The sequence below is a fragment of the Fundulus heteroclitus genome, chromosome 4 (assembly GCF_011125445.2).
Source record: "Fundulus heteroclitus isolate FHET01 chromosome 4, MU-UCD_Fhet_4.1, whole genome shotgun sequence".
NCBI classification, from domain to species: Eukaryota; Metazoa; Chordata; class Actinopteri; order Cyprinodontiformes; family Fundulidae; genus Fundulus; species Fundulus heteroclitus.
In genome coordinates, this window is record NC_046364.1 from 10,229,100 (window position 1) to 10,251,137 (window position 22,038).

Here is a 22,038-nt window from a genome sequence, read left to right on the forward strand (position 1 = left end):
AACCAAGCCACTTCTTTCTTATCTCACACCTACAATTTTTTAAAGGGCAAAGATTGTGATATTCTAAAGCTATAAATGCTGAAACTCTTAAGAGTATGACATTACAATAAACTTTTCTATTGCTATTCTAAGCAGATAATTATTTTAAATTTGCACTCATCGGACACCAAAAGAGGAAGCATTTTAAAATATGGGTGATGGTGTAGCTTCTGCAACAACCCAAAGCGGAGGGAATATGAAATTTATAGAATGCCAAGGAGTGAAAGCTTGGACCGGGAGACAGCAGCCAGACCACCGTGGATGTTGTTTGTGGGTATAAAGTGTATCAGGTAAGAAAATACTCTCTTTTAGTGTAGTTTTTGCTTTATCCCTCTGTCAAAATATTAGGTAATTTCCACAGATCATATTAAATCAGTAATCCCTCTGTCCGAAAATAGCTCCTGGATCTTTATCCATAACAATGGGCTTTTTGTCCTCAGTGCCTGAGCTAAATGAAGGAGAGACCATTTTGGTAGCTAACACTAAAACTCCCTTAATGCCAACTACATGTTTGTGAGAAACATTAGCTTGAGGAGACATTTTCAGGGCCCAATTATATAGTGTTGGGAAATCAACTGCAAAAAGACTAAGAGTTAGAGACAGTTACGTAACTGCAGTACAGTTTTACTCTTACAAGTAAAACGCCAACTGAGAAATGCGAAACATGCAAAATCGTCACATGACTTGTTAAGCTAAAGTATTCTGGTGACATAGTTGTTTGGAGAAATATGAGTGGGGCCGTCTATGGGCATCACAGTGAAATTGATGGTCATAAGCAGAGCAAAGGTTGCCATGGCTAACCTAAATGCTGACAGGATGTCAGGCTTTGGAAATAAAGTGTGTGTTGCAATCTTCTTTGACCTATGCATTAAACTGCAGGCGGAAAGGCCTCCCCAAAAGAGCACTTTTGAATCCATCTGTAGGGTGCTGGTTTGCTAGGTCTCTAAGCTACTGCAAAACATTTGCCCTGACTTCCTTCTTCAAAGCAAACTTAATGTTATGCCTTTTTTTGAATAAGGAACTAGAACCTATCATTGGCCATCCTTAACAGACTTTCAACTAAACTAAAAAATTGTTTTTAACACCAATCTAAACAGCACATGACAAAAGAAACACATATTTCACCCTCGCAAAAGCACATATTAACAATAAATGATACAAAGCAGATGCTCATTATTACTAATTTTATATATTGAATGCATTTTACAAGATTAGGCCTAGAAGCTACAAGCTCTGCCTTATTTTTTTTTTCTGCTCCACTGCTAACAATTTATTCCAGCAACTCAGACACCATTTAGCATTAACCCAAGTGGGGCAACAAAACGGCGCACAATCGATCCTGGATCAATGCAGCAGGCGAATCAATCACAGGTTTTTTTTTTTCCCCTCAGAATATTTAATTAAACATGGTGGCAAATAACTTCAGGATTTATTGTTTGATGCTAAGAGTATTAGCGATTTTCTTCTTCCGCCTTGCCACACGGGGCCCGAATGCTTTGCTGGTCAGGAGGCTTAAAGGGACCTGGGGAATAGCATGCAGACACTTTTCCAATATATAATCATGCGTATGTATACATGAAAATATACTCTCTTGCCTGTGTTCCTAATCCACTGCCGCTCTGGGGCACTCATTTCATTAGACTTGGCCTGGCGAGGTTGACAGGCTGTAAGGCCTCTTTAATATATGCAATAGCGGCTGCCCAATCCCAGCAAATGATGCTGATGAACGATGTGCATTTCGCTTTAGTCTGCTAATGTGGCTACTGGAGGACCGGGAAGGACTTTGAGAGAGCTAATATGTGCTGAACCTAGTGTCCTTTTGGGAAAATGGATTGTAAAAAAAACATGACAGACTATAATACAAAAAAAAAAAAACTTTGTCTGCGAGGTTTTATATAAGAGATTAAAAATCTGCAGCCCACGTGCATTGAATAGCATAAAACCTGCTATTGGCAGGGTGGCTGCAATCATTCTGAGTTTAGGATAAAACTAGGAGCTGGAGTTGCAAAGAAAATGACAGAAACGCAAAGATTAGCAGACCTAAACACAGAGACACTGATATGTGATGCAGAGGGCCCTCAGAGAGCTGATAAGAGTGGGCGTGGGCGATGATGAGGCCCACACATGGGTGCATTGTTCTCCTAAAAGGGGCGGATCTCCCCTGCATTTGAGGTTATGAAGCAGCGATAGAGGTGCAGGGAGAGGGTAATCTTTATTGGCTGTGACAGCAGTGACCTGACAGCTGGGTCCAGTCTTGCTCCAGTGCTTGTTGTACAACAGATCAGACTCAGACACACACACACACACACACACACACACACACACTCCTAGCACAGACACGCATGTCTGCCATTGCATATGTGCATGCATATATGTTCAAGCTGAACCCAAACCGGTAAAACATATGTTTATTTGGAAATTTTCATATCGTTTTTTTTTTTTTACCTCAGAAAGTCCAGAAAATAGCTTTATGTCCAGCACTTCCCCTGGAAACAACCGCTTTAGCCTTTCGATTGTATAAATATACCTACACACATGCAGACTGTGTATATGAAAATATGTATTCAATAATATTTCACACACAAACATTTCCTGTAGTGAGGTGGCTTTGTTTTCTATGTGCTTCAAACACATGAAAAACTACACTGTGCTTTTTAATTAAAGGGGAAAAATACTTCTGCATCCTGTTGAATGTATGATTTAAATCACAGGATTGTTTGTAAAAACATTTTCACATTTAGAGTTGAAATCCTACATTAGCCTGTTTTATGGTTTCATAATTTGGACATCTAGACAATGTTGCATTTATGGTTGACTTTTTAAAATAATACTGCTATAACAATGCAATTTTGCCTAAAGAAGTAGTGATGTGCATAATTATTAGCTTTTTCCTCATTGATTTAAATTTGGCTTCCAAGTAGTCAGGCTTTCTTCGGATATGCTGAAACAGATTTTAGACAACTTTATCTTGACATTGGAACTAGAAATTTTACAGTTGCACTGAAGACATGTCCTAGGAGACGTTACCCGAATAAATTGGGTCACACATCACCCAATGCAAGATTTCATGGAGTTATTTCAGTCAGCTGAAACCTAAATTACAAGAGTGGTGGACCATAAACTCAGCCTGTGTTATATAAACTATTTTTTTAATAAGACAACATCTCCCAAGGCAATACACAGGTCAATGGGAAAAATGTAGCTTGCTACATGTCATCTAAATACTTTTGGTTGATTTTTATGGAAATGTTATCTGTAATTGAGACGCTTTATCAGTTTCTGCCAGCTGTTAAACAATCTTGCCTAATAAGCCATTAATTTACTATATTTGGTAAACTTAGTCTTTAGCTTTGTCCTAACAAAGCTGTGCAACAGGTGTTTTGTTGTTTCTTCTTCGAGTTTTCTTTGATGAACCTGTTGGAATGTTTGCACCACTCAGTTGGACTCAAGGTAAGGTACAGAGCTCTTTGTGGTCCATAAAAATCATCACTGACTGCGCTTATGCTACACCTGATCAATACAAAACAGAAGGTGCGAATATTGTTTCTACAAAAAAAAAAGCACAAGGTGTCATTATGTCACAATAACATAGCTAAATTGTCATATTTCCAGGAAAACCTCTACATATTTCTATTTGCTGCAACATCTCTCTTTGGCATAATTGCCTAACTCCACCACAGGGATTCTTTTTTTTTTTTTTTTTTTTTTTTTTTTTTTAAATCGGAAACAAAATCTGTCATAACCTTGTAGTTATCCCACGGTGACTGAATCATGTTTAAATCCTGAAGAGAACAAAGAGGAAAGTTCTGCTACGCTTGGTAAATAATTAATGGGAAAATGCTAATTGATACTCACAGACAAGTGAGATGAAAAATGTTGCACTGGGGTAATATAGGGTTGATGCTGGTGTAATATTATGGCATTGCGTTGCATTTATTGGCAGTTAAAAGCGACGTGTGGCCACTTTTCCTTATGTGAACCAAGCTGGGTTTTGTTGTTCATTTTACAGGTCTGGAAAAAAAAGTAAGAGCAAACGTCATTCTAATTTATGAGGTGATCACCTAAATTCAACAGCCATGGGGAAAAAAACTATTTATGTTTGTTAAGTGAGTTATTTGTGTAAATTAACATTTCTATCTATTTTATTTAATTCGGATTAACATAGTAAGAAGTCGTTATCCAACACTGATAACTATCAACAAAAATGTGCATGTGAACATTGACAAGTAACCATGGATAATTCATATTTTAGAAGTGAATGAGCAAAACATTTCATGCAACTTCGTTGACGTAATACTCTCTGAAGTCAGGACACTTTCATCTTTTACCAGGACTTGCTGATGTAAAAGATGGCATCCCTCCAACGTTAGTTTGGCCAAATACAGGCTAGTCGGAGTTTCCAGGCCAAAGGATCACTACAGGGTCTTCTCAAGCAATCCATCTTTGATTAGACATGGTAACTGCAGAATCATGGAAATATTCAGTTACACAGCTGCTAATGTCCAGATTTTGAAGCCCTCTTTGGCTTTGTTGTCATTAGCATCTACTTGCTTACCCGGTATCCGACTGCAAAGTCCAGACCTACATGCACATCAGAAAGCTCATATCTCATGTTGGTACAGCTGCCTGGCCTCCAGTCTCAAACCAGCAGCAGCAACAGCTGAACGGACCGAAGCTTTGCCGTGCTTAATAAAAGTCAAAAATGCTGGAAAACGGATGTTAAACGTGTCCACAGTTGAGATGTCAACCAAGGAAAATGTTTAGTATCTGACTGAATGCAACCTGCAAAGATGCTTTTATTAGATATCTAGCTATGTTAATTTAAGGTTCATAAATTCAATCTGTCTCAAAATCTATAAAAAATGATCAATAGGCACACTTGTTATCCTTTGCATTGATTGACCTTCATTACACATTGTAAGATTTCTACATATTTCTTAAAATATTTTATATTAGTATTTCTGTTATCCTAAAAAAAATATTGTACTGCCTAATTCCAAAGTACTACTTTACTTTCACCAACTTCAATCTAAGAGGGGTAAGTAAAAAATGGCATGGCAGAGAGTCGGAGCAAGTCTTAATAATTGTGGTGGTTCAGCTCCAGAACCACCACAATTTACCAAGAAAATGTGTTTAACAGAAATTGAGCCCAATTCAGCTGTTAGTCTGCAGGACTGCTGTTCCAAACTTCTATCTTCCTGATTTGACTGATGGGGAAATATCAGCTCTAACAACTGTTTAAATTATTTGGAAAATTGCTATAAGGCAGGCAAGGCTAATTTGGCCCAGATCATCGGACAGCTGAGATCGTCTCCACTTTGGATTTGGTACCAATTGGTTTAGAGAAAATGTAAAATCCTTGACAGAAAGTAACTAAGTCACGCCTTAAAGGGGTGGATGAAAAACAAAATTAAATCTTTAGGGAACTTTACTCAAAAAGACAAAAAGTTAACCTAGTGTATTATGATGCATGTCGAAGATGTTGTGGTAACCAAGTCTTCTGAAGGGGTGTTTAGTCCTCTCTCTGGCCCGGCCTGTCAAAGCCAACATTTGGTTCAAGTTGCAGGACTCAGCTTACAAAGACCTGTGCTTCCACAAAGGAAGATGCCGTGGGGGACTGATCAACCAATCAGCAATCCAGATCACCTGTCATAATATGAGAGTCACATTGAAAAATCTGTTATATTTCGGAAGCACGTTCTTTAGAGTGAGAGAAACCTCTGTCAGTTCCAAAAATGCCTACAATGTATCACTGCAGCCACTATAACCATTTCATGACAAAGACTGCTTTCATTTTTTTATTGTAATTGAATAAACGACAACTTCACATTAAACAATCTCAACATTCAACAGTTATACTTTAATAATGGGTTGGTTCAAAGCTTTCTGTCTTGTTTTTTTAATGATCAAAATAAGATTAAAGTCCAGCAGGAGTGTTTTTGAAGGGAGTTGGATAAAAGCAGTTTGTCTAGCTAAAAGGTTAAATCTAAGTTGTTTGTGTGCACTATGGGCTTTTATTCTAGCCATTAGGCTGTGACTTTGAGGTTCTGCTACAGTACGAGTCAATGGATAATAGCTTTCCTCGATGAACCAAAAGTACCAAGAACAAATCAAAAAGAGGCTTTACAAAATGTATTAATACTAAACTATTGATATAAGGCATGCTTCCTGAAGTTCATCTAAAAATATAGAGGACTAACAAAGACAATAGGGTAGAAGATATTTAACAAACTAAATTAATTTGGATTTTTTTCTTAGTCAGTTGCCATTAACTGACGTGGAAAACATAATGAAGCAAATATCGTAGGCAAAGCCTTTAGTAAAATATATTTTTTTAAACATTCTTTGAATTCCGTCAGCCAGAGGCAAAAGATCCTCTGCTCATGTCATCAACTTCCCATCATGCCAGGGGCAATGTTAAGCCATGTTTCCACTTGACGTGAAACGTTAATTCCTTTTAAATAAACAGGCCGGCAAAGTTAATTCCCGTCGTCTTTAGAATGTAACACGGAGAACGAATCATTGACCACAAGTGCAGGCATCCATGGCAATTACCGCGTCGGACATTTATCTTAAGAGACATTGTCAATCTAAACATGGGTAGCGGATATTAGTGATATTAATGGACGTGAAATTATAAACACATGAATAATTTGGGATAACAAAGTTGTATTTTAACAACAGCACCAACCTTACTGTAACCAGGAAGTTCTCTAGTGCCACCACCTTGCAGTTTCTCTCTCCCTCCCACTGCCTTCCCTCCTCTCCCTTCCTCTGCTTTCCTTTCTCCTGCTGTCACCTCTCAAAGAGCCTGGCAGCATCAAGCCAGCTTGCATTTTAATTTGGCCCTGAAGTTACTTATTTCATTATCGATCATCCGTAATGCTGAATCAATGTTCATCTTGTTACGTGGGCCATACCCGTGTAATACAGTGATAGTGGGGGCCCAGAGTTACTCATTCCCTTTACAAAGTGACTTTACCGTAAAATCAATGCCTTGTGTTACTGATACAGGGGGAAAACTGAGGCAAATGGAGTGAAAGGGAATGGACAGAGAGGAAGCAAATTGGAGAAAAGGTACAACTCACCTTGAAAGCATGCATTCCTAGTTAATGTGGACATTATGTTCCCTTAAGCCCAGGATTCACCGTTAAAGTGCAATGCAAGTGTTTTTTTTTTTTTTTTAATGCTTCATACAGTAAATAACGTGACACAATATCAGCTTAACTGATTTCACATTGATAGAACAGCTGGTTTCATCTGTGCTGCAGGCCTAGTTTATGCTAAAATATCCCCCAGTTTTCCTGGTTAAATACTTTGATTCTTTCCTAATACCTGCCTGGAGTGATGTTCTTCATCTGGAGTCTGTTACGAGTATGCAGGGCATGTTTTTATATCAGGACCCAAAATTATATGATCATCTCTGGTTGAACTGTTTAACATTTTAAACTGGAAAACTATGCTAGAGAGATGGAAACGGACGGTAGGGGAAACTATTTAGTGGAATAATGGACAGAAAAGAAAACCCACAAGTAAGAAAATGATGGGTTTTGAATCAATTTAAGCCTGATTATATATATATATATATATATATATATATATATATATATATATATATATATATATATATATATATATATATATATATATATATATATATATATATATATATATATATATATATATATACACACTATATTCATGCTTAAATGCAGTATTTCATATCAAAATGCACATTGTAAGGAATCCATAAGCTTAAAACTGCATGGCCAGAGCTCTGCAAGACCTGAATCCAAAACGGATGCTTCAGCTTGTATGACTGAATTTAGTAGTTGCCTGCACCCTGAAGTTAACAAGTTAATATGAAACACTTGCAAGGTAATGCATTAATTCACACTTTGATCTGCCGTCAAAACCAAGCTTAATAAGTTGCACTCCATTGACTATTAATTTGTTTCCAAATGGTGCGAGCACAAGAAAGGGGTTCCAAAATGCTCTACTTTCCCACTAATGCAAATCAAACTTGGGCTATCTACTTAACATGCATGATTGGTTGGTGTAATGTAATTAAAAATCCTACTCTTTAAATTATGCCAACAGTGACAAAAAAAATTAAACTTTAAATGTATTTTCAAAGTACACTTGCTTCTGCTGCTAAGAACAATTAATTTCCAGAAACTAATTCATTTACTGGATTAAGCCTCTGTTCTTTAAACACCGCCAGATTTATGGGCCCTTTATTTCACCCTAATGGGACATGAGTTTGAAAAGAGCATATTTGGAGATTGAATGTGTTGCACAGTTAGTTTTTTAGGTTACCAACAGATTTAGGTCTGAACCCGCTGAGGAACATTCCTCTTAGAGCAACAGCAACTCAGAAGAATGAGTTTGTAATAAGGGTTGGGCACTTTTGTGAATCATTCCAAAACTTTTTTTTTGTTTTTTTGTTTTTATGTTTCCATATAGGCGTGCCTATTTGGCTACTGATAACCACTTGCTTTTGTTTTTAAATCAGAGGTGGTGCACATTTTAGAAGCTATTTGTCCCGCGTCTATCCCATTAAGAGTAATTCACAGTGTTTTCCTTTCAAATCCAAGCCTCTTTTCGTAATTAACTGTGCAGCTGATCAGCAAGGCCTCCCTTTAAATCGATTTGGCGATAAGAGCTGTGTTCTGTTCCCCTCTCCCTCTCTGTGTGTCACAGAGGCGTTATGGAAAAGATCCAAATGTGTAATTTGAAGTGTCTCTGTTTGAAGCCTTTGATCTCGCCTGTGTTTTTTGCAGCGCGTCTCGGCTCATCATTTGCAACGTGTCGCTGGTGCCCAGAGTATTGCATAAGGAACTACTGTTGAGCGATAGGCCGTGTATGTTTGCTTATGAGAATGTGAAATTGTGTCATCTGCATAATTACCGTCGAAGAGCTCTCGACAAAACAGCCCTCAAGTCACTCGCGTGTGATTGCCCTCTTTTTCTTTTCTTTTTTTTCTTTTCTTTTTTCTTTTCAGAGCTGCAAATTAAATTGGCTTCTGCGCACCGTCAACATTTAGAAAGTATTATTATTATTATTATTATTATTATTATTATTATTATTATTATTATTATTATTATTATTATTATTATTATTATTATCAGTATTATTGGATGGCTTCAGGGAAAGCCCAACACATGTTTGCTGTTTACCGAGACTCAGAGGGGCGCAGCGTCTTAATGCTTTTATGCTTGCGCCAGTTTCCCGGGACGGTGTGAAAGTGTTAACTAAGTGCGTGGTGTGTTTGATTGGGGGCAATAAATCAGACAGACGTCTCTTGTGTGTGTGTGGGTGGGTGGGGCGGTGGGGTCGGAGGGGAGAGCGCTGGGCGGCGAGGGTGGAAGTTTCTGAGCTACGCGCTCCCGGAGATGAGACACGTGTCCATCCGGACTGGAGGCGCTGCTGAGCGGACACAAAACAGGCAGACACCTCGCTGGATTCTCAGACTCTCACTTGGAGCAGCCACGTGGTCTCTCTCTCTCTCTCTCTCTCTCTTTCTCTCTCTCTCACACACACACACACACACGCACGCATGCACACGCACGCACGCACGCGCAAGATTTTTTTTTAGCCGTCTTAAACTTCCTCTGCATCTAAAAGTCACATCTCCCAGGCAGCCCCCTCCCTCCACGTCACCGCGTGGACCCCCCTCGGTTTTTTTTTTTTTTTTTTTTTGCGGGTCGATGCAACACAGACGTGAGCGCGCTCGCGTCCGAGCGTGCCCGTGCTATTGACTGCTACGTAGTGATTACCATTCCGGTCGGATGGCACCAGCAAGCCGCTGTAATTAATAACCCCATAATCCGGGTTGGGTATAGCCTATGTCGGCGAGGAACACACACATACACAGACACACACACACACACACACACACACACACACACACACACATATTCAGGGCAGTTTTACAGAAACAAGGCGTATCCTTATGGGTAGCCCCACAGTAGAAATTATAGCTGCCATTATCCCTTCCAGACAATGATAACTATCTGCTTCAAAAGAAGATTAAAGGTTTATACAAGTTCAGAGTTCTTAGAAAAAAAAACCGGATCGCATTATCAGACCAGAACTGAGATTGATGGGATTTCATCACGTCGTCAATAAGGCATTAAGACTTATAGCATATTTATATGCGGTGCGCGGGGGGATAATATTAATAGTAGGCTATGATAACAATAATAAAAACAACTAAACTTCTGCGGTTGCTTGGCAAATGATTAACAAAACAGATGCTGATAGTCACCAAAGTCGGCTCAAAATGCGATTATGCTTGTCCCGGATACACAATTCTCTATATTGATTCAAGGAATTCCAATTTTGGCTCTCTTGTTTGGCTTTAATCCGCATTATTTACACGAAAGAAACAGGTTGCATCAAAATTACCTAAAGGGTGTATTTAAGGATGAAGCTTTTTGTCAAGTAGCAGATCAAGGGTGTAATTTAAAATCGGTGAGTATTTTCTGGATTTATTTTTTGTGTCAAATTTATTATTATTATTATTATTATTATTATTATTAGTCTCAATAAACACCTCTCCAGCCATGTGCATCCCTCTGGTTTCCACAGTTGTTACTTTACACTTAGTCTTCATTAACAGCATAATGCGCCCCATCATTGGCGTCTTCCCCCTTTGATAGCGGGCGGTTCCACGCGACCCCGTGTGATGTCTCAAATTAAAAGAATGACTCCGGTTCTGCTCCCTCTCCATGAGCCCAAATAAGCACCTCCAACCCCGCGCAGGAACGTGCGACTTTTTGCTCAACGATCACGCCTCAGATAAATTCATTTAAAAACTGTGCATCAAGCATTCAGGCTTTTGCGCATAAATTCATTATGAAATACAACATTTTTTTTCCGATTGTGGTTTATTCAAACACTTCGGAATTTATTTAGAGCACAGAAGAGACGTTTCAGTGCTTGTGCAGTTTCAAAACCAGTAGGAAAAGCGCGTTTAAGTTTAAATTTCGACTGCATTTAGATCAGGATGAATTGGCGGTTTTAACGCAGAACATGCATTTTTCTCGGTAAAAAAAAAAAAAAACTTTACATGTGTTTGAAAGACGAAACAAACAAAGTTTAAAAAATAATAATAAAATAAGATCCCAAACAAAGTTAGTCGTCATGATTGTTTAGACCTTTATGGAAAAAAATATTCTTATAACTTTTTTTTTTTTTAAAAAGTCGGATAAACACTAAATGAAATAGATTGGCGAGCCATAAAATGAGATTTGAAGCCCCATTCAAAAAAAAAAAAAACAGCTCCCGACATTAGTGCACTTATCCGAGGGAGCGAATGAGGGAGGGAGGAGAGGGAGGGTGAAGGAGAGAGAGAGAGAAAGAGAGAGAGAGAGCGCGCGCTGTTTGGCGTGTGGTTTGTACCAGAGGGGTGAGATTTGAGAAATAGGAGGGGCTTCTAAACGACTAGAAATGTCAATCTGAGCAAGGGAGTCCCAATAATCTGAAGCAATCTGTAAGGACCTGACCTTAGTCCATCCAGATCAATAGGGAAGTGAGGGTGGAAAGAAGACGAAGAGGAGGCACAAACAAGGGACGCAACCGGGATCGTTTACTCTGGCTGTTCCCGAGGAAATATAGACTTCCCGTGCCTGGCACCTTTTGTTGCTCACATGTTCACACTGTAAAAGTGGATACCAAGGCAAGTCCGTTGCTTTGCGAGGCTGCAGAAGACTCTTCCCCCCCGCTTCCTATCAACATGTCTTTCCCTCAACTGGGATATCAGTACATCCGACCGATATACCCGCCGGAGCGCCAAGGGATCGCCGGCAGCGCCAGGGCTGGGACGGAGCTGAGTCCGTCCGGCGCACTTTCAAACGTTCTCTCCAGCATGTACGGATCTCCTTTCGCCGCTGCGGCGCAGGGCTACGGAGCCTTTCTACCTTACTCCAACGACATATCCATTTTCAATCAGTTGGTGAGTCTCTACCTCTACATTATTGCGCTTTTCTTTCAGCTTTTACGCAAAGAAACTTTTTTTTTGTTGGAAAGGGGAGGGTGGCGCATTTAGAGACAGAAGTTTGAGAGCGCCCGAGTGAACTTTCTCGCTTTGAAACGTGGTTAAAAAGTAGTTTTACAAAGTGACACATTAACAGAATCTTTTTTTGAGTCTATTCCTGGTTTCAGTTTTTTTTCTGAAGATGATTACAGCGAGTTTTTAAAGTGAAAACAAATATGCTGGAATTGCATAATAATTAGAGAGAAAAAATAACTACATTACTGCGCGCTTTCATTCACTTAAATATGGAACTATCTAAAATGGAAAAAGAATACAAATACAAAATGTTTATATCTTAACAAGAACCCGCTGTTTTAGCCTATTGCTGTAAATCAACGCTTGACATCCCACACTCACCAACCCCTCTTTGTTTTTGCAGGGCGCTCAGTATGATCTGAAAGACGGCCACGGTGTCCAGCACCCAGGGTTCGCCCCCCCTCACCCTGCTTTTTACCCATATGGCCAGTATCAGTTCGGTGACCCGTCCAGACCCAAAAACGCCACCAGGGAGAGCACCAGCACTCTGAAGGCCTGGCTCAGCGAGCACCGCAAGAACCCCTACCCGACCAAGGGCGAGAAGATCATGCTGGCCATCATCACCAAGATGACCCTCACCCAGGTGTCCACCTGGTTCGCCAACGCCAGGAGGAGGCTAAAGAAGGAGAACAAGATGACCTGGACCCCTCGGAACCGCACCGACGAAGAGGGGAATGTTTACACCAGCGACCATGAGGGGGAGGAGGGGGACAAGAGGGAAGACGAGGAAGAGATTGACTTGGAGAACATCGACACGGAAAATATCGAGAGTAAGGACGACTTGGACGAACAGGACGACCTTCACTCAGACATTAAACTAGACGGGAGGAGTGACTCTGAGATTTCGGACGGCTATGAGGATTTACAAGGGCCGGAGCAGAGGTTTCTGAAGGCGGTGGGGAAGGAGGCCAAGGAGGCGCAGAGAGGAGGGGAGCTCTTCCACGGCCACCACATTCACCACCCATCTTTGGACATCAAGGCGTCCCAGCCCAGCGTAGAGCAGCTCAAACTCAACCCGGTGTCCGCCAGCTCCCCGCCCTCAGAGAACAACCCGGCCCCGGCCCAGAAACCAAAGATCTGGTCCCTGGCGGAGACGGCCACGGCCCCGGACAACCCGCGCAAGTCGCCGCAGGTGAACGGCGGCGGGCCGACGGCGGCGGGAGGAGGAGGAGGAGGGGCGGCCACGCAGGCCATCCTGGGCCCGCACAGACTCATCTCGTCCTGTCCCGTTGGGAAAATCCAGAACTGGACGAACCGAGCGTTCTCGGCGCACCAGCTGGCTTTACTGAACTCCAATCATTATCTGGGACTGGCGAACCAGGCCACCGCCACAAGCCTGGCCCTGTACAGCAGCAGGCAAACGGAGGACAAGAGTCATAGTTCAGACACTTCAGTCACAGGTACATGTCCCCGGCACTGAGACCCGCATGTAGAAAAAAAAAAAAAAAACAACAACTCCAGAGACACTATAGGCCATTTCCTGTCATTCATTTCTTTAATTTTAGATTTCCCTTTGCCTTCTTCACCTCATGGATATTTTTTTCTTCTCTGTTAAGGCCACACAGATGATCAGTGTTACAGCTTGGAGCAGACAGTGTTTGTGTGAGTGTGTTTGCGTGTGTGTGTGTGAGTGTGTGTGTGTGTGAAAGAGAACTTGTTCTGACAAAAGCCCTGGATCATTATAATAAAAAAACAAAGGCATTTAAGAAAAAGAAAAACGTAAATAAATGTTGATTTTAATGTTGATTAAAGAAAAAAAAGTTCCCAGTTTTCATCATCACTGCGATTCACAATGAAATACACAACGAAATGCAAGTGTGTGTGTTGTTGTTGGGTTTTTTTTTTTGTTTTTTGTTTATTTGTCCTTCAAGGCGGATGATTTTTCTAACAAAAAGTCAAAGTGGGTTGTGATAATAGGCAGTGAAATTAGCGCAATTTCATGTTAATTTTCTTTCCCGCAGTTGCAGAGAGATCTAGTGCCTTTGGATGCAAAGGAAGCGACAGATCAAACAGACAGAAGGCTGTCTGATTGTGACAGTTTAGATTTTTTTTTTAAAAATATGTTGATGCCATCGCATTCTTCTTTTTTTTTTTCTTTTGTTCAGTTTTATTCTAATGCCATATTTATCCAAATGAGCTTTGATTATGGGAATTTCATTGATCCCAGTGTGTGTGTGCGCGCGTGTATATGTGTGTGTGTGCGTGTGTGTGTGTGTGTGTGTGTAGCACCGCTTGTGTTATTTCGTTAAGGCCTCTCTTTACAGACTTGTTTTGGTCATGCAAATGAGCTCAATGCAAATTCACTTAAGGCTCGTTATTTTTTTTATTTTATTTTTTTTTGGCAATTGTCACTTTTATAAGACTTCATGTTTTAACTCCTCACGAGGCCGTTAATACAGTTTATTCCCTCCTCCCCTTCACTGCATTTTTTGTATTCCGCTTTTACTCTGTGTATTTCGTTTTAAGGCCTCAGGACTGACTTAAAGCAGCAATGGTTCCCGGCTCCTCTTCTTTTTTTCTTTTTTTTTCTTTTTTCTCCTGTTCATCTTTTAATTTGAAATCAAATATGGAATGTAAAATAAGAATAAAACATCTCTGTATAGCCTACCTACATTGTAAGCATGTCCCGTGTAAAACTGCTAATCTAATAATGTATGAACCTGTAGTCTGTGAGCTTTTCTCCCCTTTTTCTTTTTGTAAGTTCTGTGAGGATTTGATGTTATATTTTTTTTTGTATATAACGTTAAGAATATGTACATACTTGTGAACCAAATTGTACAAGAAAGTCTATATTTTTGGCTAATAAATGAACTGCTGCAACTTAAAGAAGAAGAAAAAATGTTTTTTTTTTCTTTTCCTGATTTAGTTGAAGGTATTTTCACAGCTGCTTTTGATGGTGCAGGTTGTGCGCAGCAGTTTGAAGTGCATCGCTTTGTGTGTGTGCGTGCGTGCGTGCGTGCGTGAGTGGACAGCCCGGGGCACAGACTTCATCCTCCGTGGCAGTGATAAGTAAATATTCGAGAGGGATTTATCAGACTTTTATAGTGGAGGGATTTAGGGCTAATTAGCCAGCGCCGCGGCATACATTTGGATATTAATGTTGTGGGATTATCCCCTTATAGATGTGTGGCGCTCATATTAAAAAGCATAATTCTTTCATTAATTTTCGTTGAAAACCGTGCTTTTTAAAAGAGACTTAAGGTAATGAATGGCTGGTAGAGCATCACTATAGTTCCGTCGATCTTGAAGATGGATTTTTGGCTTCCCAACATCACATCTTGCTCCATGCCTTCTCTCTCTCTCTCTCGCAAAAAAAAAAAAAAAAAAAAATCACATTTATTTTTGTTAAAAAAAATATATCACTCAACCAAGGCCGCTCTATGGTGTAATTGTAATATATGGTGGCTGTAAAACTAATGATAACATCATTTGTTTCATTCGAGCATTTGCATGTGTGAGAGCTTATCAGAGGAAGTTTATGTAAACTTAGTGTTGGAGCTCCCTCTACAGACGCATGCAGCCGGCCATGCGCAGCTGCGCGCTCCCTCTCTCTCTCTCTCACACACACACACACACACACACACACACACACACACACACACACACACACACACACACACACACACACACACACACTTTATCCAGACATTTACCCCCCCCCCCCCTTTTTTTTGTCTTAATTTATCGAACCAGATGCTATGTGATTTCGATCAGATATTTTGCATTTGCAATTATGCGCAACTTAATTCCAACAAAAACCTGCATGGTTAATTTATTCAAACACAGTATAGAAGGTGTGCGGCGTTTCGGAGCTTACATTTAATAATGATAATAATAATAATCAGATGTTCGTCTCTGGCTCGCCGCTTTTTATACTTCCCGGCTCAATATTATGCATTTTTTGACTAAATCTAAATTTAGTCCCGTAAAGCACCTTATTAATAACCGAAAAATAAGAAAACAAAGGAAGAAATAACAGAAATAAACGAAACTGATGAAATCAAATAAAATGTCAGAAAATAAAACGTATTTTCAAAAGAAAAAATAGAATAATGTTAGAACTATAATAATGGAGAAAATCTAAGCAATGAAAGTGTTGAAGATATGAAAGCAATGCAAATGCCTTCATGTTGGACTGTTTCATTTTTAAACAGAGCAAAATATGTATTGCAAAAAAAAAAAAAAGGTTTATTTACCCTCGCTTTTTCATAAAGTTTGCATTTTGTTATATTATTAAAACTTCATTTGTACATCCAGTCTCACTGAAACACGGGTTCTCATCTACAAGAGAGTTGCGCTTAAAACTCATTGAGGCCTGACTCAGCTGGCCAGTGGCACAACATCTTCTCTGAGGGCATAAAATGCATAAAAAAATTATTTGTTAATTTATTGTAGAAAAACACATCTTACATTGTCTTTTCAATTTTCATCATCAGTGAGCTTCATCTATAAAGGCCTGGTGAGTATTCAGGCATCGGACAAATTTTAAGACCTTTTTCTTTATACCTAATATGATGACATTGGGTGCCTCCATGTATAAATACAGCAATACTTTAAAAAGTTGCAGTTAAAGCAACATCTATACTCACACACTCAAAGAGGTTCTTGCTCATTTGAAGTAAAAAACAACAACAAGAAGTAACTGATGGGCTGTGTTTTCAAGCACGCAGCGACAGAAGAGTTAATATATATTCCCTGCACAGCTCACAGGATGTTTGCTCCTGAGGGGAGCCCACAACAAGGACCCCTCTTGATCACCAGGATTTTACTGAAGCTAAACGCTACTGAAGGGCCAGTGATCATGTCTGGGGCTAAGGGCCTCTTCTCTGATCAGTGCATGAAATTAGGGATTAAAAATGCCTCCTCAGAAACAAAAGTAATCACAGCTGCTTATGTCACCATACGTGTCCAACCTGCTCCCGGCTACAGCGAGCGAACGGAATGCATTAGCTTACATTTTGTTCCGAGCCTCTTACGCAGGGACCATTTCCAGGGGGAGGCGCGGACGGGTGTGTAACTCATTTCCCCGCACGTTAAGTGGATGTTCTCTCTGCTAATGAGCAATAATCAACACTGACTCCTCTGCTTGTTTCTGAGGTCCACGCCGCTTTAAGTGTTCGGAGTTTGCAGGGGTGTAACGTGGCACCCGGCAATCCAACAGTAATCGAATCACAACAGAAAGAAAAGGTGATAAAATGGCATTGTAGATTTTTATTCTTCTAGATCAGGATCCAGAGGCTGGTGCCGGTTCCAGCACACATGGTGACCTGCCTCTTCTCCTAATGTCTCCAGGCTTAACCAAACACACACCTACTCCCTCGAGAAACAAAATAATCAAAATCTGAAAATAATTCAAATAAACAGATATAATTATCTGTATTGATGGGTTTTACGTATAGAGCAAAACGCGTCGTCATACATTATTAAACAATGCAGGATGCTTCAGTCCAGGCCCGATCAGTCGATACATTGCGCTTCTAAAGCTGTCATGTCTCCAAGCAATAACAATTTCCCCTTTGTCTTGTATTTTGACACAGAATAAATGGTTCATAAATCTCAGATTGTGTTCCAAAGAGTCTATGTTTAGGCCAGAGGAATCCAGCCTGTAAATATTAAAGAGCTTAAAGGAGAGATTCAGTTGAATTCACTTTAGTTTATTTATCAATAATCCATTCACAACAAATGTCATCTCAGGGCACCTTCCAAGATGAACTTCCAATTCAATTCCAGGAACATCTGATTGGCTCAATCCAGTCTGGTCACACAGACAGATTTAAATGCAGTTATGTACATCATAATGGTGTCGTAATTCAGTTCATAATGCAAAATGGTCAAAGGTTTTCTGTCCAAGGAAGCAGAGCTAATCGCACATCCGTTACCTTAGCATCAATCCCACATCCTGAGCAAGCGCGAACAGTATGAGCAAATTCAGTCTGGACTCCTTAAAAAAAATAGCAAAGAGCACTTTACTTTCACTCAGGTAAATCCGATCCCATTTTCAGCCTCACTAACCATCCATGCCGTTACACTAATATTTGGCCTGATGTTGTGCACCTATTGCCATTAACTGGACATTAGCGATAAAAAACCTAGTCACCAATGACAGATAACCCGTTTACTTATTTGTGTATTTTTGTTTGTTTACTTTCCATCCACTGCAAATGTAATTAAGCAATCAAAAAAATGCAAATTTGTATCCTAAAGTTAGGTTAGGTGATTGATTTATTTATTTTATTGTATTGTGGAACTCTTGGACTATGCCACTCTGAGCAGAGAGCCATATCACCCAGGCCAAAGACCACCAATGTCTGAGGCCGGTGCATTAAGCTGTGTTTAAATGAATGAAATTTCAGTTCAAATTCAGATTTGTCCCCCAATTCCTGTCTTGCAGCGAAACACTTATTAATTAACAGCTTTGCGCTATCAAGACGGTGGGAAAATATGGACACATTTGGCAGCAAAAACAAATCGTGCTTCATTTCCCATCTAATCTCATTACATGTGCTGTCTCGAGTGCTGTTGACCTCTGCCCGCTTTTGCCCCTCAACACGCTGAGACAGAACTCCAATTATTTAAATTAAATAGTTACTCGGGAGGAGAAAATCCAAAGGAAGCTGATGCCTTGGAAGGAAATCTAATGTGCCTGTCATTGATCCAGAAAGCAGTGGGCAGAAGTGCCGGGCAAAGCGGAGGAGGCCGTGCCAATGGAGCCGTCAGAGGGACCTCGTGTGAATGGAGAGAAAGCATGAAGTAAATAAACACCGGAGCAGATCCTCGGAGGGGGCCAGAGGTGTCCCGTGAAAGATGAAGCCGCTGCACATAAAGGAGGTCATACTTGTGTTTTCACCTCATCCACCCCTTCTGTCAGTTTTTCCCCCCTTCAACCACGGCCCCCTCCAAGATCCCGCACAGTTCCGCCACACCCCCTCCTGCCACCGAGACAGACAAATGTCATCTCCTTTTGTGGACCTAGCTGGGGTTAGAAGTGGCCCGCTGTCTTTGTGCGCAGGGCTAATCCTTTTATGAGCCACTGTCGTTCCCGCCCCCCACCCGAGTGGCTCGCCCAGGCCAGGAGAGTCGCTGCGCCCCCTTTTGTGAGCGCCGGGCCTGTGTGTGTTACCTGACAGCCAGAGCACATGTTCCAAACAGCAAACACACACACTGGCGGCAAAGGCCTGTGGGCCACTGCAACGCCGCGGCAACTTGTTGGAGAGAGAGGGACAGGAGCTCGGTTTTTAGCCCTTCCAAACGTCCTATGTCTCCTGCATGTTTTATACCGCATGCATTATTGAGAGTCCAAGGGAAAGTGCAGGGGTAACATGTTAAAGAACTGCCAGGGAGCATAGTGAGCAGGCTTGTTGTGCTTCCTTAGGTTGAAGAAAGGACAAAAGGACTCAGAAGGAGTGACATTCTCTGGGGCAAAGCGAGAGAGAGAGAGAGAGAGAGAGAGAGGGAGGGCGGGTTGGCGGGTGGGGGGCACTGATTTCATGCCTTTTGTTGACGAAGGTTAGGGAGAGGAACTCTTTCACTGCATCCGAAAGGCAACAAGTGAGCAAGGGGGCCACAGGCCAGAGGGAGAGAGGGCGTTGGAGGGGGGGGGGGGGGGGGGGGGGGTGCTTTTTGCCGTTCACTCAGCTGAAAGATTGTGCTTTTCTCAGCCCCTTTCACATCTCTCATACAGGCCCAAGTTACAGGGCAATTATGGAAATGCAGCTTTGAAGCCAAGTAGAGCCTCATTTCAGGCCCTCCTCAGGACAAAGCGAAGGCAGCCCCCTCCTCTGTAAGAACACGTCTCAGCCCCGCATGGATATGTTCTGAACTTTGTGACGCTGCAAACGAAACCTTGTTTTTGGTAGATATTTCTAAGGGGGGGGGGGATCTTTCAATTTGCAAATAAAACTTTAACTGTGGAGATTAGCGATGAATAAATAAACAAATTCGAAAAGTCTGGGTGAGTGCCTCCAACAGCTGCATGATTTTTACCAGCCTCATGTCCCCTCTCCACAACCTCTCCACCGCTCACACGCCACCGACAGAGGCCCGGCGAAAAAAAAAAAAAAATCATCAGCGCCGTGCTTTCTCAGCTTTGTACATTAGTCAGCGGTGTAGCACGGAATTTCGCCGCCTCGTGTGAACTAATAAGACACATTTTCTCCAGCTTTTGAGAGGATAGCGGGAGAATGATGTCCCGACATCGGCCAACACAGCAGAGGCCTTGTACGACAGTGTCTTTACACTCCGAGCACATCTGACAAACGCCAATAGCCCGGCTTTCACTCATCGCTGTTAATGAGCGGACATATTTTGAACGTTTCCAATATTTGTACAGACTTCATACGTGATGAAGGCCTTTTTTTTCTTCCCCCGTCTCAGGCGGAGGGGAACAGGGGTGGGGTGAATGAGGGGGTGCATTCATGGCCCCTCAGGATTGCCTGACTCCTGAAGGGGACTTAATAAATTCTTCCTCCTTGGAACACTGTCAAACAAGTCCTTTCTTACATCTTCCATGAATACATTACCAACAGGCTTGATTGATTAGAACCCCCCGCAAGAGGGTGAAGCGATGGACCGACTCTCCCGGTGTGATTAATAGACTTTATTAAAAGAGTCCTCTCCTTTTTAATAATGGTAATGTAAAGGAAGGCATGATGGAGGGGTTGGAGAGGCGTTGCACAGGAAGTCTAACGATGATCGCCGGAGTGGTCCCTCTCTTTCATTCACATCCTCTTCAGTTTGAGTTCTTTTTCACATCCTCCAATAGACTTTATCCATCACTTTTCTATGAGAGTCACATAATACAGGCTTTTTTATGAACTCTTTTTTTTCCCCCCCGCTTTTGTGCCAATATGAAACTCTTTAAAACATCTCTCACGGGTAATGTGGGAGCCTTATTGAATGTGATCCCTGTTAGCCGTTTACAGCTAAATGAAATGGGCTCGGGAACCACAGAACATCTTTAATGACTGCGTTATCAGAAATCAAATAATGGCTACTTCTCTGGATCCAGGGCCTCAGTTGGAACTTGATGTAGAAAGTAACAAATCATCGTACGTATACGGATGGACAGACGGACGGACAGACAGATTACTGCAATCAATATTGAAATACTTAAATATTTGAAAACTGCTGCACAATCGATTTGTTTTCTCTGATTTATGAATCCCCCACCTTCTTCTACTTGTTATATGTTTCCATTAATGACTTGTCCAAAAAGAATGAATAATGACACTAATACTTCTTATTATTATTGGAAGAATCTGTTACAGATGAATAATTTAGCCACATTTCCAACTTTCTATTGATTCTGATGATCTGTTCAAGATGTTTTAAAGATGGACACAAAATGACACATTTATGTAACTAGATATATGTAGTTAGTCCCAAAATGACCCATTCCCTTAGCAGATATAGGTTTAAAGTAATCTTGAGTTATTTTTACTTTTACTCATAATGTTTATCTGATGGGAAGACATGTTAATATTGAATATTAAAGTGGCCAATCCAGCGTTTTGACTTGAATCTGGCAGAGAACCTGTAGAAGATTAGAGCATTGTCAACATGGCCTTCCAGCCTAACCAACCTTGGAGCTCAATGCCAAAGATATATATATATATATATATATATATATATATATATATATATATATATATATATATATATATATATATATATATATATATATACACGCCATGTGCCAGGTTTGTGTGTTCAAGCAGCTTGCTGGCTAATCATTGTACCAGAGAACTTATGTGCTATTTGGTAAGGAGTAAACCCTGTTCAGGAAACTGTTTATCCACCTCGACACTGTGTTCGCTTATCAGCACAACACAGAAGCAGCGAAGACTTTCCCAGCGCCGGACGCAGCAGCTCCAACTTATCACCTTTCAGCATTTTGCAACCTCGCCACCAGCAACACCAAGAGA

The 22,038-nt window shown here is 41.0% G+C and overlaps 1 protein-coding gene and 1 long non-coding RNA gene across 2 annotated transcripts in view; one reads left to right on the top strand and one right to left on the bottom strand.

The window, feature by feature from the left end:
* Positions 1-22,038, bottom strand: part of LOC118562893 — a 40,860-nt gene that overhangs the window by 5,947 nt on the left and 12,875 nt on the right. The gene's annotated exons all lie outside the window — the stretch shown is intronic.
* On the top strand, positions 11,474-14,947 carry irx3a (iroquois homeobox 3a). The gene is made up of 2 exons (XM_012881967.3): positions 11,474-11,998; positions 12,459-14,947. Exons 1-2 carry the CDS (start codon positions 11,780-11,782, stop codon positions 13,533-13,535), a joined length of 1,296 nt encoding a protein of 431 aa, XP_012737421.1. The 5' UTR covers positions 11,474-11,779; the 3' UTR covers positions 13,536-14,947.

What these genes read in the sequence shown, in the direction of transcription:
- irx3a (XM_012881967.3), top strand. Translation starts at nt 11,780, where the DNA reads ATGTCTTTCCCTCAACTGGGATATCAGTACATCCGACCGATATACCCG. An exon ending in TATCCATTTTCAATCAGTTG is followed by an intron (nt 11,999 to 12,458) that starts GTGAGTCTCTAC and finishes TTGTTTTTGCAG; the next exon opens with GGCGCTCAGTATGATCTGAA.